Source organism: Coturnix japonica, chromosome 4, assembly GCF_001577835.2.
Source record: "Coturnix japonica isolate 7356 chromosome 4, Coturnix japonica 2.1, whole genome shotgun sequence".
Taxonomy (NCBI): Eukaryota; Metazoa; Chordata; class Aves; order Galliformes; family Phasianidae; genus Coturnix; species Coturnix japonica.
The window spans coordinates 68,763,385-68,780,287 of NC_029519.1; the positions used below are offsets into that span (position 1 = coordinate 68,763,385).

General features: G+C 34.7%; 1 protein-coding gene across 6 annotated transcripts in view; it reads left to right on the forward strand.

Moving 5' to 3' along the window:
- The window catches only part of LCORL (ligand dependent nuclear receptor corepressor like), a 67,780-nt gene that overhangs the window by 32,958 nt on the left and 17,919 nt on the right, over window positions 1-16,903 (forward strand). For 3 of the 6 annotated variants that reach the window (XM_015862621.2, XM_015862622.2, XM_015862625.2), the window contains exons 5-6: window positions 556-810; window positions 7,726-7,816. In XM_015862621.2, coding sequence (XP_015718107.1) covers window positions 556-810; window positions 7,726-7,816 — 346 coding nt within the window. Of the gene's footprint in view, window positions 1-555; window positions 811-7,725; window positions 7,817-9,238; window positions 16,900-16,903 lie in introns of those variants that run through there. The other 3 variants (XM_015862623.2, XM_015862624.2, XM_032444531.1) reach the window with 3 other exon arrangements.

Here is a 16,903-nt window from a genome sequence, read left to right on the forward strand (position 1 = left end):
TACGTGAATACATTTGCACACAGTTTATATATGGTTTAGAATAGAAAAAAATGTTTTTCTCTCCCAAGTTATTTGTTAGCACTTGGAAAATGATGTAGGAAGGTTATTTTAAAACTCAATTGCTTGTAATATTACAATTTATATGAGAACTTTCAAGTTGCATTATATCAGTTTTGACATTGCAACCTTGAATCTACAATAGGGATGTTATCTAATAAGGACATGAAATAACTCTTTATGATCAGCATCTGAAAAGTTCTGTGTGATATAAAAACTAATTTGTAGAATTGCATTTTTTAAATACATGTATTTTTAGTTGTTCTTCGAAAGTAACTTCTCAGTATAATCATACTGTGTTACTGATGCCTGCCAGACATGCTATTCCAAGTGACCAGTAAGGAATACTTCTAAGAAGAACTTGTTAGGCTTCTTAGTTGCATATGTGAACTTATTGCATGTATTCATTGTGCTTATGTGAATTGCTATTTTCAAGGAAAGTATTTTCATTTTTCTTAATACATCTATTGCTTGTGTTGTTGTTCTTTTCTCTCCTAGATCTTCCTCAGAACTGTGATCCTAACATTCCCCTAGTTGCTCAGGAATTAATGAAAAAAATGATCCGCCAGTTTGCAATTGAGTACATTTCAAAAAGTAGCAAAATTCAAGAGAACAGAAATGGTTCATCATTTGAACCGAGTCTGATATGTAAAAGTATCCAAGTGAACCAAACGGAAAACTCCCTTCAGGAAGAGCAGGATAGCCCTCTAGACCTCACTGTGAATCGAACTCAAGAACAGAATACTCAGCAAGGTAAATCTCTTGTCTGTCTATCTGTATTTTCATGTCATTTACTACTTCCTTATATCCTTCTACTTCAAAAATAAAAAGTTTTTTTTAAAGAAGTATTGGCACATTTAGTGCCAAACAAAGTTTTCACTTTCCAGATTAGTGATGAGCACATAAGAAAGAAAATATTTTAATTGATTAAATAAAAAGTCATTATAGAAGTGTTTTTTCATACTGTGTATTTGGTGGTAAATATCCTAGTTTTGGAGTGTGTGCCTTTAAGTGTGGCATAGGAATTTCTCTGCCTTAGAGCACTTAGTTGTCTCACTTGTGGCTGTCACAGCTAACAGTAGCTTAAGATTTTGTTTGAAGAATTTTCTGAGAAAAGAGAATATGCTAGAATTTCAAGAACAGAGTTCATTCTGACCATTTAAAGCTTGGACACCAATTAAGCACAGACAGGTTAGAATGATGGAAAGGAATTTTCTGTAACAGATCAGTACAACTTTGTTGATGGTAAAGAAAGAAAAATAAAGCTTCTTGTTATTGTTTACAAATAGGAAGCAATCTCTTCTCTTGCCTTGAGTAATATTGTCATCCAAAATGGATAATGGAATCACAGAAATGCTTTGGACTTTGAACTTGATTTGGAGTAGCAGTATTTCTCGGGGGGGGGTTGCGACTGTGCAACTGAGAATACTGGCAAAGTCAGCTAGTCTCTGATGAATACAAGGCTCCATGTTAATCCAGTTATACTTCTGACCACAGAGTAAAGTGAACCCATGTGTCATATAATATACTGTAAGTTAAGTGAAGATAGAATTGCAGAATTAAGGTTTTGTGTGTGTGTACAGTCTTCAATTAGATGGAATATTGTTTAAAGAAATAAAAGTTTTTGACATGGACATTGCTGAATGTGCCTAGTCTGGATGAAATTTAAGCATCCTTTTTTTTTTGACTGTAGAACCTTTAAAAAATGGCAGAATTCCTGCATTGATTGTGTGTGGTTAGCAGAGGCTAGCTCACCTTTGGATTTAGACACTAATTTCCCTTGTGCAGATGAATCCAGAAAAAATGTATCTTCAGAGTGTTTAGGATGATGTATCTTCAAGCAGAACTTCTGAGGCTGAAGGAAATAGTTGCTTGGCAGACAATGTGCTTGGAGAACTTTATAGATGTTGATCTTGCTATGAAGTTTAAAGCTACTGAAACAAGAAGAAATGTGAAAATGAAACTAGAAATGTTTTAAGCCATCTAATCTACCATCGAAGCTGCATTGCACTTCCATTTTTCTATAAGCATGTTAGCTTGGAACTGTCTTACCTTATTGTTACTCTTGGTACTCTTGGTACTCTTATTGTTTGCTTATTGTAATTTCCTAAGGAAATGACAGTATCAGAATGGGAAGGCACTTTTAGTAATGGGAGAACTTTAGGGATTGCCTCTGAGATGATGCCAGGTGTTGCCCCATCCCAGCTACTTTAGCAGCAGACCCTCTATAGGCCAAAGGGGAGTGCAACAGCAGAGTTTGTAGCATCTCTGAAAACACATCTAAGAGACTGGACAGGCAGAGGTATGAGAAACAACTCTACAAACAGCAGGGTCAGAGAAGAAGGGGTGAGGTGGAGATCCAGATGCTGCTGCAGGTATTTCCCCGCAGCATGTGGACAGAACCATAATGGAGCAGCTGTCAACCCATCACACTCCTGGCTCTGAAGTTCAGTACTGAGTGTATTTAAGCACTGACATCCACGTACCTCTGAGCTATTTTGTAGTGGAGTTATTCTCTGCTTTCTTCAATATGTGGAAGTGTGATAATTCAACAGGATGCTTTAATTGCCTTTCAGTCTAGATGGTAACTAACCAGGCAGACTTGCTTATAACTGACAGACAGTAAAGTAACCATCTACAGATGTGCATATGTCTTACTCTTTGTTCTAATCTGTGTAATTCTAAGGATGCCCAGGACTCAAAAAGAATACCCTGTATCACAAAAGAAAATTTATTTTGCCTGTATTGTACCTAATGAAAATAGGGTATTTGTGTGTTTTTGTTTTATTCCTTGTCCTCTGAATGAAGCCAGTGATAAAAGTAAATAAATAAATAAAATGTGTAATGAGGAGCAGTCTTGAAATATATTGCAGCAACTTAATATTTCCTTGTGCAGTCACGGTGCTGAGCTTTTCAGGGAGTATGTTCCAGCAGCAGCCATATTAATACAGAAATTTCTTTCCCTTGATAGATAAGGGAGAGTTGATCACCCTCAAGCTGCTAAGTAACTCTACTGTGACTTAAAAGAGGCAAAAATATAAGCTGTACAAGTATGTTGAAAGATTTGGGTTAAAAGGAACCTCAAAGATTATTTAGTTCCAGCCCCCCTGCTACAGGCAGGTTTGCTGACCGCTAGATGAAGCACTGTACCAGATTGCCCAGGGCCCCATCCAGCCTGGCCTTGAACACCTCCAGGAATGGGGCATTCCTCTCTGTGCAACCTATTCCAGCACCTCACCACCCTCAAAATGCACATAATCTAAGAAGCCAGATTGTTTAATGATTGTATGTCAGAATGACAACAAATAATATAAGTACAATTTGCATTAACTTCCTCATATAATTCATCCATTATAGGTTAAAATTGCCACTAAATAATGTAGATTGTCTCCTCTTTACTACTAATTCTAGGAGAAGGTAGCTGGCAATGAACGACATTTTGCTTGACTGAAGTGTTTAAAGCTATCCCATAATTGTATCATTCTTGCTATTCTTGAAGTAGGAAAAATAATGATAACTAGAGTTAAAAATGCAGTTTGAATTATTTAAAACAGCTTTTTTATTATCCAGGTTACCACTGTGTGCGTGAAATGACCAAAATTTATAGCAAAACAATATTTTTGAAAAGCAACCCAGAATTTAGAAATAATTCTTAATTTTTGAGAAGTATTTAATTTCAAATCTCTTGGAAGCCTGCATTCAACTCAGCATGGTAGCTGGGGTCACACAATGGCTCCTTGATTGCTACATTCAATCTTATTGCAGCAATTCCAAACACTTAAGATGATGATGGTGTTATCTTTATTATTTTAACGCACTGTTCAAAAAACAGGGAATGGGATTCATGATCAGTACATAGGGGTTTCTCTCTGTAGTTTCTCCTTTCTCATTTTTTCCTCTGCAGATGAGGCTCCCCTTAGTGTTTCTAATCCTCCTTGTTCCCTCTTTCTTTTTCTCTCATGTTTTTTGTCCTTTCTTAAATTTGTTTTGCCATAGGGAGTCACCAGCTACATTGGGCTCTGCTGTGCCCTGCAGTGAATTAGTTGGAGCTGACTGCAATCAGCTGTGTCTGACCGCAGCCCCTGATCTCTCCTCACAGTGGTTACCCCTGCAATTCAGCCCCACTGCTACCACCACTTTGCCATATACACAACATATGTAGTCGTATACTTTCCACATACCAGTGTTTTGCTTTATAAAATCATGTATCAAGTTGGTAAAAGTTGGCTAGTCAAAGTAGTTGTTAAAAATTAATAAAAGTTGTTTGGTATCTTACAGTTTTCTGAAGCTTATTAGTAGGAAAGAAAAACAAACAACAACAACAACAGCAAAAAAGACAAGGGGGTTCAATTGCACAGTAACGGGGAACTGGAGTGACAAAAGGTTTTAGAGATGGGCAGTATCAGTGCATTCAAAAAAAGGCCTTACACAGCTTCCCAGCAAGCAGATCCAAGGCCAGGTTATAAAGACAGTAGTCAGAAAGAGAGCTCTCTGAGGTCTGGCAGCTGCTGGAACAGTAAGAGAAGCATGCAGTGCGGGTGGTGGCCAGGCTGATATGTTCTCCTGTGCTAGGAGTAGAGTTATGTGTATGGAGTTAGAGGACTGAGTACATTAGATCATCTTGACTTTAGGTAGGTAACCAGTGAGAGATTTCCTGAAACCCAGAATATCAGGTATTTGCTGGAATTAGTACTGAAATATGTATGGTAGAATATCAAGGGTATCCAATGCAGGCCTATTTTTTTGTTTTTCTTAACTTCGCTAGTTTGGAAGAGGCTCAAGTTATTGTGGTCCTGTTTGTTTTGAAGAAGCCTAGGATACCTTAGTATTTATGTACCTGGTGTTGTGGTGCTGAGACAACAAGGCAGTGCTAAAGCCATTTCTTTGAAGTTCAAAATCATTTGATTTACATCATGAAGAATTTCATTGGAATGCCATGAGGAGCAGACCTGAAAAACTTGTAACAATTTGTCTATATTATCTATTTCTTCACTATATTTGTTTATGAGGACTCTCTTTGTAATTGTCATATTTTTAGCTAAAGAGTGGAAGTAATTCTATAGATCTTATATAGTTTTTTCTGGTTCTGATGTCATTCTCTTCCTGTCCAGAATTCTTGTCTAAATCATCTGGTTTGAGCGATTCAATAGAAATAATAGAAAATGCAGAAATCATAGAAAAAGCTGTTTTGGTTTAAAAGGCACTGTTCCTACCTTGTGAGTAATTTAGGTTTTCAGGGTTCACTGTTCACCTGTACAGTATAGTTTTTGTTCTTTAATACTAGAAAATTGTGATTTGGGCTTTATATTAGTATGATAGCTGAAAGGTGAGTTGCGTCTTTTTTGTGTTTGCAGTAACGTACTAGGAAAGAAGCATAATCTCAAGGGGCACTGCTTTTCGAACAGATTCCTGTTTGTCATGCAGGAGATAATGTGCATAAAATCACTAGAGTATGTGTGAACATAACATCACAAAAAATTTTGTTAAGCTGAGAGAATAATCTTGCTGAACTCAGTCAGTGATGATTTTATCTGCTCTTTTGTGTGTATATGAAACCTTTATTTCTCTTTCACTCTTCTTGCTGAGGATCACCTTTCGATAGACCATCGTGTTTAGAGAATTACCATACATGGATTTAATTACAGCATTTTCTGTGTTGGACATTCAGCTGTCTTGAACCCAAAATGATTATTCAGTTCTGCTTACCTTTTAGAGGCCCAAAATGTATCTAATTTTTTTTTTTTTTTTCTATAGCAGTATATTTTCAGTAACTGTGCTCTTTTTAGTCATTTCCACAGCTTACTGAGGGCTTCCGTTGTCATTGGCACTTAGGAAAAGCAGGAGATAACAATGATATGATCTGTTCAGATTTTGTCATGAAATCTTTCCAGAACCTTTGATTTTTTTCCCTAAGAATCTTGTTAACTTCAGTTCCTGTGTGTGTTGATTAGATAGAGCCATCCAGATTTGTTATCTTGATATTCTGAAGCCTGTAGCAAAAGATTCTATTTCAGTTACAAGTTCGTTTGTTTTTTTCAGCAGTGTATCTCAGAACATGTTTTCATTTTGCTGTTTGTTTTGATTTTAATCTATACTTGGTGCTCTTTTATTCTTAGTAGTCAGGTGATAGTGATCTAATGATTAGCTCTTTCCAACCTGGTGAGTTGTGAACTTTGAGTTAGCTTTCTATGGTATTTTTTCTAGTGACTTTGTCCAGTGATCTCTTAAGCATTTTATGTTGTGGTGCCTGTTACTATCAATTAACTGCAGGTAGAAATTGTGAAAGCAAACGTACAAACAAAGGCTGACATAGTTTGTGTCACTAACAGTGCATGACAGATGAGATCTGTCTGTTGCACAGGACTTGGGAATATTTTTCAGCTGGGTAGGCTGGATAGTCCCTGCAGAATATTTCTGTTGTGATTTTAATTGGCTTTTCCTTCTGAAATATTACTGCTTCAGAAAGCTTGATTTAGCGTTAACTAGTGCTTCCTTAACCATCCTTAGGGTTTAAAGAAGACTTTGAAGAGCACCAGTTTAGGAGAAAAGGGACATCTTGAAAAGTAGCATATTTATAAATATTCTTTCCCCTCTTCTACAATGCTAATTTTTCTCTTAACTGTTTTTTCCAACATAAGATTGTTTGGCAAGAACAGGTCAAAATCTGTTTTAAGGACTAAAATAAGGTATTTACTTCTTTCACAAAACTCATTTCTCAGCAGTATGGGTAATAAAGCAGAGTTAACCTAGGAATTTTTCTGAATTCTCATTGGAGTGCTGGCATTTGGGAAATTCAGAGTGTTTCATGTTGTACATCCTAGGCTATGGGAAAGCATATGCAATTGGTTAATATTTTAGAAATAACACATAATAACATAAAAATGATACTACTGTACAAAGGACCAGCAATGAGATTGCTTGTGAGCATTGAAACTCAAAATTAGATTCATAGAGCTCAGAGTCACAACCAGTCTGAGTTTGAAACATTTGCCAGCGTCTTGACAGAGTTAATTCTGTCAAGTTAAACACCAGTTTAGGTCTTCTGGTTCTGATGTCACATTATTACATCTGTGTGGGTGCAGCAAGGTTGTATGTGTAAACAAACTGTTAGAACCTTTAATGACCTAGGTCCCATATACTGAAAACATGGCTTGAGCTCTCTTTCTTCCCATTTATTGGGATACTGCTACTCATCCAGTAGCCTGGTCTGGTGTCAGAACAGGAGATTGGTCTGGAGATCTCCTGAGGACCATTCTAGCCTGAGTGATTCTGTAAGTCTATGATTTAATTAGGTCCATTTTAATATCATTATCAGATTTGTTTACAGTATGTGTATACAAAATAATGTGAAGCTCATTGCCTTGGAAGTAAACAGCGTAGTGTCCTTGCATACATGGTTTTTAGGAAAAGTCACATGTTTCTGCTTAGAACTGATTCTTCTTTCAAATTTTATTTCTTCGTGTTTTTTCTTTTCTTTCTTTATTCTAGACAGTTTTACTGTAAATCATCCAAAACCATTTACAGACAGATGATATTATGAAAAAAACTAAGGCATCAGAAATTTTACGAGATAAACTGCTTAAAAATGTTTCCATAGGTAAAAACGATTCATAACAAAATTTCTGAGATTATCCTTAAACTGCTGTCATCACTACTCATTCTTTGCAGGGGATGGAGTGCTAGATCTCTCTACAAAGAAAAGCGCAAGGTTGGAAGAGCCAAAATACGATCCCTTGTGTTCTGAAAACTCGGTGTCTGGGTAAGCAACTTTTAGGACTCTCTTTGGCTGTTGTAAAAGAAAACTGAGTTTTCTCTTTCTTCTCTGAAGTCAGGTTTTATGTTCATAACATATTAGTATATACTGGCACACACGCGTGGTTTGGTTTATATTTTGCTTTCAAAAGAATTTGTGTCATTCATAAGTGTGTGTCTATGTATATATCATATGTTTCATTTGTCTTTTTTATTTCTTTCTGTTTAAAGAAAAGTTATCAGAACAATCACCAAACTTTAGTTCATGTTACTAAAAATGAACTGAAAATTGATTACGTAGACGCAATTAAAATAGTAGGATGGTAGAAGAGAATGCAAATTTATTCTTTCAGTATTCACTTAGGAAACTGCAGGTTTTGACCAAAAAAATACCACATTAATATTAGATTTAAAATTCTTCAACTAACATGAACAAGTTAAATGACTATTATTTATAATACTCCTTAATGTGAGCAAGAGAATGCGCGCGCGAGAGAGAGAGAGCTCTTAATCAACATACTTGTACTTACATCATGGTTCTGGCTATGGTGTGTTGTGGCAAATAGTTAAATTTCTTTATCCAGCGAGAAAAATGTTGCCTCTGCTGCAAGCTGCCACAAATCTAGAGAAATGCATTGTTTTGTTGGATTTTGTTATAGTTTTTACATCCTCCCATCCACTAGCCATAGCAGGACCCTTTTTGTCACCTGTACATCTTACAAAGTAACTTATTACAAATAGGAATACAATAGCAGTACTTGTTGGATGGTGTAAAAATGCATTTTATTAATTTGCTGATACAAAGAAGTTTTAAAAATCGATACGACTTTGTAATTAGCTGTAAGTAGCGGCTAGAAGTTCTTAAAACTGTGTTTCATTTTGCCAAAATGGACTTGATTGTTAACTACGACACTTTACCTTATGGTTGTAGAAAGCCTAGTTTGTGTAAGTCTGGGATGTTTGTGTGTAGTTATGTACTTATTGCTGCAAATTTTCTATGAGGGGGTTGACTCTTTTATTACTTGTTTAGCGGTAACGTCACGTTTCTACTAACAAAAACTTCAGGATTTGGGTATTTAATGGAACGTTAATTGTATAATTAAAATTATAACATTGTTGCTCTGCAAGCATGTGAACAAGGGAATATAGCAAGCACATGAGAATATTACCAAATACTGAGATAGGATATAAAGTTCTTGGAAGGGCTGCTATAGAAACCACCGTATGATTTTTGTTGCACTGTCCTACCAGAACTGTAACATTTTGCTAGGATAATCATTTAACTACCACATCTCAAAGGCTTAAAAGTATCAGAAGCAGTGATGTTACCGAAGCAAGGAGTATAATAAAGGAGTGGACCCTTCCCTTCCATAGCTGTGTGAGAGTCTCTCATACATCAGTTTACCATCGTTTCATTCCATCCATCCAGGAGACTACACAGACACAGAGAGGACTATGTGGAAAGAAGTGCTGAGTTTGCAGATGGTTTGCTCTCAAAAGCTTTGAAAGACATTCAGTCTGGAGCACTGGACATAAATAAAGCAGGCATACTTTATGGCATACCTCAAAAAACTTTACTTCTCCACTTAGAAGCCTTACCAGCAGGAAAGCCTGCACCTTTTAAAAACAAAACTCGAGATTTCAATGATAGTTATTCATTTAAAGACAGTAAAGAAACTTGTGCAGTCCTACAAAAAGTAGCCTTGTGGGCAAGAGCTCAAGCAGAGCGCACAGAAAAAAGTAAACTCAGTCTACTTGAAACCTCAGAATTAAAATTCCCAACAGCTTCCAGTTACCTCCACCAATTAACTCTGCAGAGAATGGTCACACAATTTAAAGAAAAAAATGAAAATCTCCAATATGAAACTACGAATCCTACTGTACAATTAAAAATTCCTCAGCTAAGAATAAGTTCTGTGTCCAAACCACAGTCTGATACTGCTGGTCTTCTGGATGTTATGTACCACGTTTCTAAAACCTCCTCAGTCTTAGAAGGATCAGCTCTTCAAAAATTGAAAAATATACTCCCTAAACAGAACAAAATTGAATGTTCTGGACCTGTAACTCACTCAAGTGTTGATTCCTACTTTCTGCATGGGGACCTCTCTCCTTTGTGTCTTAATGCTAAGAATGGGACGGTAGATGGAACCTCAGAAAATACAGAAGATAGTTTGGATCGTAAAGATAATAAGCAGCCAAGAAAAAAACGTGGCCGCTATCGGCAGTATGATCATGAAATAATGGAAGAAGCAATTGCAATGGTAATGAGTGGGAAAATGAGTGTTTCCAAAGCACAAGGAATTTATGGGGTACCTCACAGCACTTTAGAATATAAAGTAAAAGAAAGATCTGGAACATTGAAGACTCCGCCGAAGAAGAAACTCCGTTTACCAGACACTGGCTTATTTAATATGACAGATTCAGGGACTGGCAGCTGCAAAACTAGTAGCAAGCCTGTGTAGAATAATTGTTAGCAAATTGTTTTGTGTGTGTGTGTGTGTGTATGTATGTCTGTATACACACACAGTGTGAGAAATACATATGTTCACTCTGACAGGAGACGTGAAATGATACAGTTCAAAAACCACATACATGCCTTTTGAAAAATAGTTTTATTCAGGGTTTTCACTGTGGACAGAATTATAGAGTTCCTCACTTAATTCTGATAGTGTGTATTTAATATAATCCTTGTATAAATAGGTGAAAAGATTCAGGTTTTATTTAGTAGTCAATAGCATAAAGATGTTTTGGGAGAACGAGTATTTGTCATGTGAAGCATAATTTTTAATTGATGAAAAACCACTTTACCCATTCAACAAACCATCTTATTACAGAGATACACGATCTATGGTTAGCAAACTTACAAACTTCACAGAATACTTGCAGTAAGTTGTAAGTAACTCAGATGATACAAATCAAGGGATTTTTTAAAAAAGCTAGTTCCTTACCAGGAAGTGAATTTGTGAAGTATTAGTAGGATATAGTACATTCTGTGAAAGAAAAAGAAAAGTTAATTGTGACTTAAATATCCAATACAAGTAAGAAAGAAACATTTCTTTACTAAAAATGTGTGTTAGCAGGCATAAACTGCATCTTTTATCATTTTAAGAAAATTTTGTTGGTGGTTTAGAAAGAAATTGGTGTTTACAAAGTGTACACTTACGAAACCCGAGAAATTACTGTAGTTATAGAATTATTAAATAAGAAATAAGATGGAATACTTAAGAGCATAACATAATTTAATCCTTACCATAATTTTCTTTTAGTTTGAAAAATAAGGTGACCTATAAGGTTTCAAAAGGAAGTTGAAATGCGACTTAGAGCATGTTCATAAGGTGCACAGAATGAGCTTGAGAATGGTTTTTTGTTTTGTTTTGTTTTCTTTAAATGTGCTGGTTAGTTGATGTTATGACTACTTAAAATTTATTTCAGGATTGTGTCACACTCCTACTGAAAAACCTCACTGTAACTGTAATGTATTTGCTGCTGTGACATTTCAAAACCTTTTCAGTTTATCAAGATGAATACCAAGTTACATTATCATTTTGCTAATAACCAAATTTGCAGTTCAGGGTCTTGATAGAAATACAAATATTAAACAGTGAAGCTGTTTTAAACTTTCAATAATATAAATTCTTTATAAATTTGGTAGTTAGAAGTTAGGCAGTTCACTTTAAATACATAACTTTTAATAGACTATAAGGGAGACCAATTACTTTCATATTACTGTTTTTAAATGGATTTCAAAGTATTCACACTGGACTTTATATCAATTTTTTCATGGACTATCACAAAGTATGTGTCTGCATATGAAGAGCAGGGACTTGCTTCATATATTCGACACAGAACATAAATGCCCTTTTCCTCTCAAAATGTAATTATGTCTGTATGCATATAATTTGAGATAGAAAAAGACTATTCTTCAGCTTTTATACATTTGGTGCACATTCGTACATATTGTCAATTTTTTCTTTCGCACTTAAATTTTCACCTGTGTAGGTTAATGATAAAAGAAAGGGGACATTAGATACATACGTGCTACATCAGGTAACTTGATTTTTAAACGAATTTGCCATTAAAGTCACTGGATAGCTTACTTGCAACATTAGTGGCAAAACCTCGTCCATATTTATTAACCTTAAATAAGAGTTTAAACTTTAAAATAGAGTAATCCATAAGAATTCAAGTGAAACTGCACAGACAGTGTATCACTTTTTTGGTCTCAGATCTATACTGAATCTTCAGTGGTTAAGGTTTACTTGCATATTTCAAAATGAATCCTTTTTTAAGCAGAACTGTACCTGATAACAAGGTCAAAAACAGCAGGTGTCAGGGTCATCTTTCTTTTTAAAAGAATTAAGCCATATTTTGTGAGGGCCAGAGGAATTAAATTGTCAATGCATCCCCACTGGAAAGTGAAGTTGAAAAAAACGTTAAACGTTAAAGTTCTGTTTTACTTGCAAAACTTTGGGATTTCAATACATTGCCTAACGTTTGTACCATACTGATGTTTTTTACTCCTCAGACAGCATTATAAATTTGAGTCCGAAGTTTTTATTGAAGGCAAGTGACAGTACTCTTTTTATATTGTTTAGAAGATGACCTGACCAAAAATTTAACAGGATTCATAAAATCAGGGATCATTTTACTATTGACTTAACAGTGCTCAGTAGTTTTGTAATGTAATATTATAATTAATTTTCAACATTTTAGTACTTGTATTTATTTTTTGGTCAGAAATAGTATATTAAAATATTTTTTGATAGTTTATAGATGATACTCAACCTGTAAGTGTTTAAAGGAACAGAATTATTTGTTTCTAATTATTAGGCTAACCTTTGATTACACAACTAAGGAAAGGCAGGGAAACGTGTAGATTCTCCTTCCCCAACCCCTATGACTCCACTAAATGTCACTTAAATTACACACTTTGAACTGTTTTATAAATTCTGTTATCAGTCACTACTTAGTAATTGACAATTTCTGAAAATCCGTGTTTCAGCAGAATTTTAAATGAAGGTGAAAGCAAGCCCTACATGCTTTCTACTTATTTGAATGTTTCTCAAGTATTTTATATTAAAAAACAGTGCCTCTGTTTTTAGAACTACTGCTCAGTAAAGCTGTTTAAACCATTTCTGGTAGCTAATGACAATTTTATATTAAATTGTATATTAACTTTAGTGAGACTGATTTTTTTAGTTGTTTACAGTACAAATACTTGTATTTGTTTTTTAATTGCAGTATTTCCATTGTCGCAGTAATTTAGTAAAACTCTGTGGCTGCCTTGATTTTTGACAGATTTTTGTTAACTGATTTTTAGGCAATTAGTTATATTTATGCATAAATCAATTGCACTATAATTCATGAATTATTTATTACAATATTTTCTAATGAATTCCATGTATTTGTCTTGTGTTGTAAATGTACTGTAATTCTGTTTCTTCTTTGTGTTGTTATATTCCTAAATCTAATTGTATGAATTTAATTGTTTAGTTAACGTGTTTCTACGTTGTAATTTGTAGTAAAGCACTTCAATGCTTTTGCACATAAATTTACAACACTGATGTGTGATTGATTTGCTCATTCAGTAAAAAAAGAAAAAAAGAAAAAAAAGAAAAAGAAATGAAATCCTGTACGCTGACTCATTTGACTTACTCCCGAGGCATTCGTTTATTAGTGGCATAAGAGCAAGACCTGTACAAATTAAGCATTTAATGGCTAGTTTACTCTGAGAATTCTGTATAGCAGAGATAATAGCTTTCAGGTACGATGACTGCTTAGAATTGATGTATTATTCATTAATGAGAAGAATTTCAGAAAGCCAAAGAATCTGAATATAAAGTCAGTTTGCAGATACAAATGATCAAAAACTGCATAGACTTTAATGGAACTGAATTTTACTAATAATGTAGTTAAGACATAGCTTTTTTTAGATGAACGTGTTTACAAAGTCAGGAAACAAACGTTTCAGTAAGTACACATTTGTTTCTGTAGGAGTTCTGTGGTCCATATGAGTACTTGCAGTTGTGTTCTGTTCCTGTTCTGTTCCTCTTCTCAGTCTTCCAAGATGTTGCTAGATTGAAGGACGTCTTCCGGGGGTCCTCTAACAACACTTTAACCTGAGAGTTTATAAGGAGAAATAGTTGCATCTAAAATAATAGAAAGAAAGTCTAGTTCTTAGCCCTGTAACATCTCTGCCTTTAAGCCCGTTTTGGACTCCAGTCAGACATTAATCTATGGTAATAAGTGACCCTACCCTCAGCAGGGAGATAGCATAATTCCGTGCCTCACATTTTTCTTCAGGGATTTTGGGCACAAAAGGGAGCAGGAGAGCAGCAGGTATTAATCCCTTCCCTTCTAAGTGCCTCCATTTCCTACCTACTCTTGCCTTTTCTTCTTGTTGGTTTTGGTTTTTTTGTTGCTTATTTGTAGGATGCGTTAGGCAGTTCTGTAAAGGAAGCATACAGTTGCAAAATAGTTCATTCTTCCTTCTATGGAATAAATGTTGAGCTGCTGTATGACAATACAGAATTAATGGGCTTTATGGAAGAATTAAAGGAATTACAAAAAACTGAAATACAGTTCCACTGAAAAGCTATTCACATTAGTTTGTTTGAATATGTAGACATCTCTACAGACACTCTTTTCAAACAAATGTGTTGCTTTAAAGCAGAATGAGCTCTTCTCCCAAATGCTGAGTAAGGCAGGGGTTGCTGTGTTCCCAGAAACAGGTCATTAAGAGCATGGTAGCATTTCACAGTAGGTGAACTTGTCTGTCAGAAACTAACACGCATGAAGGGGAAGTGGTGTGTAGTTGTTTCATGCAAGGGCAGGTAACCAGGAGAGAAATAATATTATGAGAGTGTGCAGCATGTTACTTTGTAATAGATTGATCACAACATGGCAAATTCAGAGCTGTTTTAAGGCTTTTGGAATATGTGATTATTGACGTTGAGGAGGTTCTGGTTTTAGGGTTCTGGAAGTTTCTTCCACCGGTGAAATATCTGAAAGACGTATTACATTATGAATACAAGCAATCTCCATTAAAAGATCTCTAGTGAAACTTGATTAGGCTGAACTTGCAAGCCTGAAAAGGCAGAGATTTAGACTATAAAAGACTGTGCTGCACCCATCAGTTTGCAAATTAGTATGCAACCAATCTACTGTGATTTTTTTTTTCTTTTTTTTTTTTTTTTTTCTTTTGTGTAGCTTTTTGATACGTTATTTCCTTAAAGTTATGTTGATGGGTAGGGCAATTTTTTATCTGTAACACTATTATTAGAATATGCTTTATTTTCACAAGTATAGTGATATATTTCAACACCTTGTGACTCCTGAATTTGTAGAATGATCTCTAATAAGATGGAACTAGAAGTAATGTTCTAATTCCTCAGCGCAGAGGTGTTTCAGAATCAGTTAAATCCTGACATAAAGTGTCCTCAAATGTTTTCATTTTAGATCACATGTGCAAAGAGGGTTTAATATTTTTATGCCTCCAATTTAAACATAATTGCAATTAGAATTAGTAGTACAACTACTATCTCAGATTTTGAGTTACCAATAATTACCTATTGATTTTTCAATATATTCTGTTTCATACTAAATATTTCAAGACAAGGAGAGAACATAGGGAATTATTATGCATAGTTGTCTGCTTTCAAGCTCTGAACTAGAAAATCTATATGGGACAATAAAACTACAAATTTGCATGTATAATTTCTATTAAAAAAACCCTGAAGCTGAAAGTTATTATTGATGTTAATTACATTGAGTATGAGCTAATTAAAAAATAGGTAACTTTTATATAAACATAGTACATTTAAATAATGTCTGTTATTCAAAACAGTTGTAATACCAAACAAAATTTAGTTATTCCAGAGTTCAGGCTTAAAAGGAAAAAGTTAAGCGAGGTAGTATTAGGTCAAAAGTTAGTGTCATGTTCAGAGTTTGGTGATATGTTTAAACAATACATACTTTTCTAAAACAGAATTCTTCTATGATTTTCTGGTCATGCAATTGGTTTCCGTAAAACATTTGAATTAGGTGTTAACTATCTGGTGATAGTTGCTATCCAATTTGTATTTAAATGAAGAAACACTTGTAATAATTTCTACCATGGAAATTTTTCAGCTTTTCAATATAAATGATTGATTAGGTAAGTAGTGACATTAGTTTTAATAAATGATTTTAAAAAATGAATTAAATAGTTAAGGTAGTGTCATAAGTGATTTTGAGTTAATATATTGAGAACAACTGCTCAGAAGTCTTTCTTAGAAATAGACCTACCCTGTATTTGAGATTTAATGGATATTCACTTTTGTCGGAACAGTTCTTTATTCCAGCGGTGATTCTCTCTCTCTCTGTATAGGGAAGGAATCTGTGTGTGTGCATATATGTGTATGTAATGTGCTGAAGAGCCCTTGATGCACCACTACAGTTTATTTAAATACTAGAAAGAAAATTTTTATCTGAACATAGTAACAGTAGCAAAGTGGTTACTTTAAATTTTTCTATGCACTTATTAATTGTTCTAGAAAGATGGAAAAAAACAAGTCATTAAAAGAATATTTAATGACTGTCCTAAGAGCATTCAATATGTTTTGGTACGTGAATATCTTAGAAGGTGTCTCAGGAGAGATGGATCCATTCTTGCCTCAGCCACAGTCTTGAATTGTGACCTTAGGCAAGTCATTTATCATCTCTCTCTGTACTTCAGCTGCTCAGTTTGTGAAGTGGCAGTAACACTGAACCCCCAGGTTCATGGTGAGGTTTTACTTCATTAACAGCTAAGACAGTCTCAAATGTCAGGAAGTTAACGCTGCTTAATTACATTTAAATACAAGAAGTTGTGTTTTGAGCTATTGTTTATGTTCCATAGCTCGGATTGTTTTTCTTCTTATGGTAGGATTACTACAGCTACATATAAGATGCACATCTTTTCTAGTGAAACTTGCAAGTTTGAGAGAGTTGTGAAAATAAAACAGAACTGTTTTGCAAACTTCACGTTTTTAGTCTCAAGCTTAGCCATTGTAACAAACAGTAGATATGGTGTTTTACTGTAATTTATGTTTTGTTTTGATTTGTTTTCATTTTC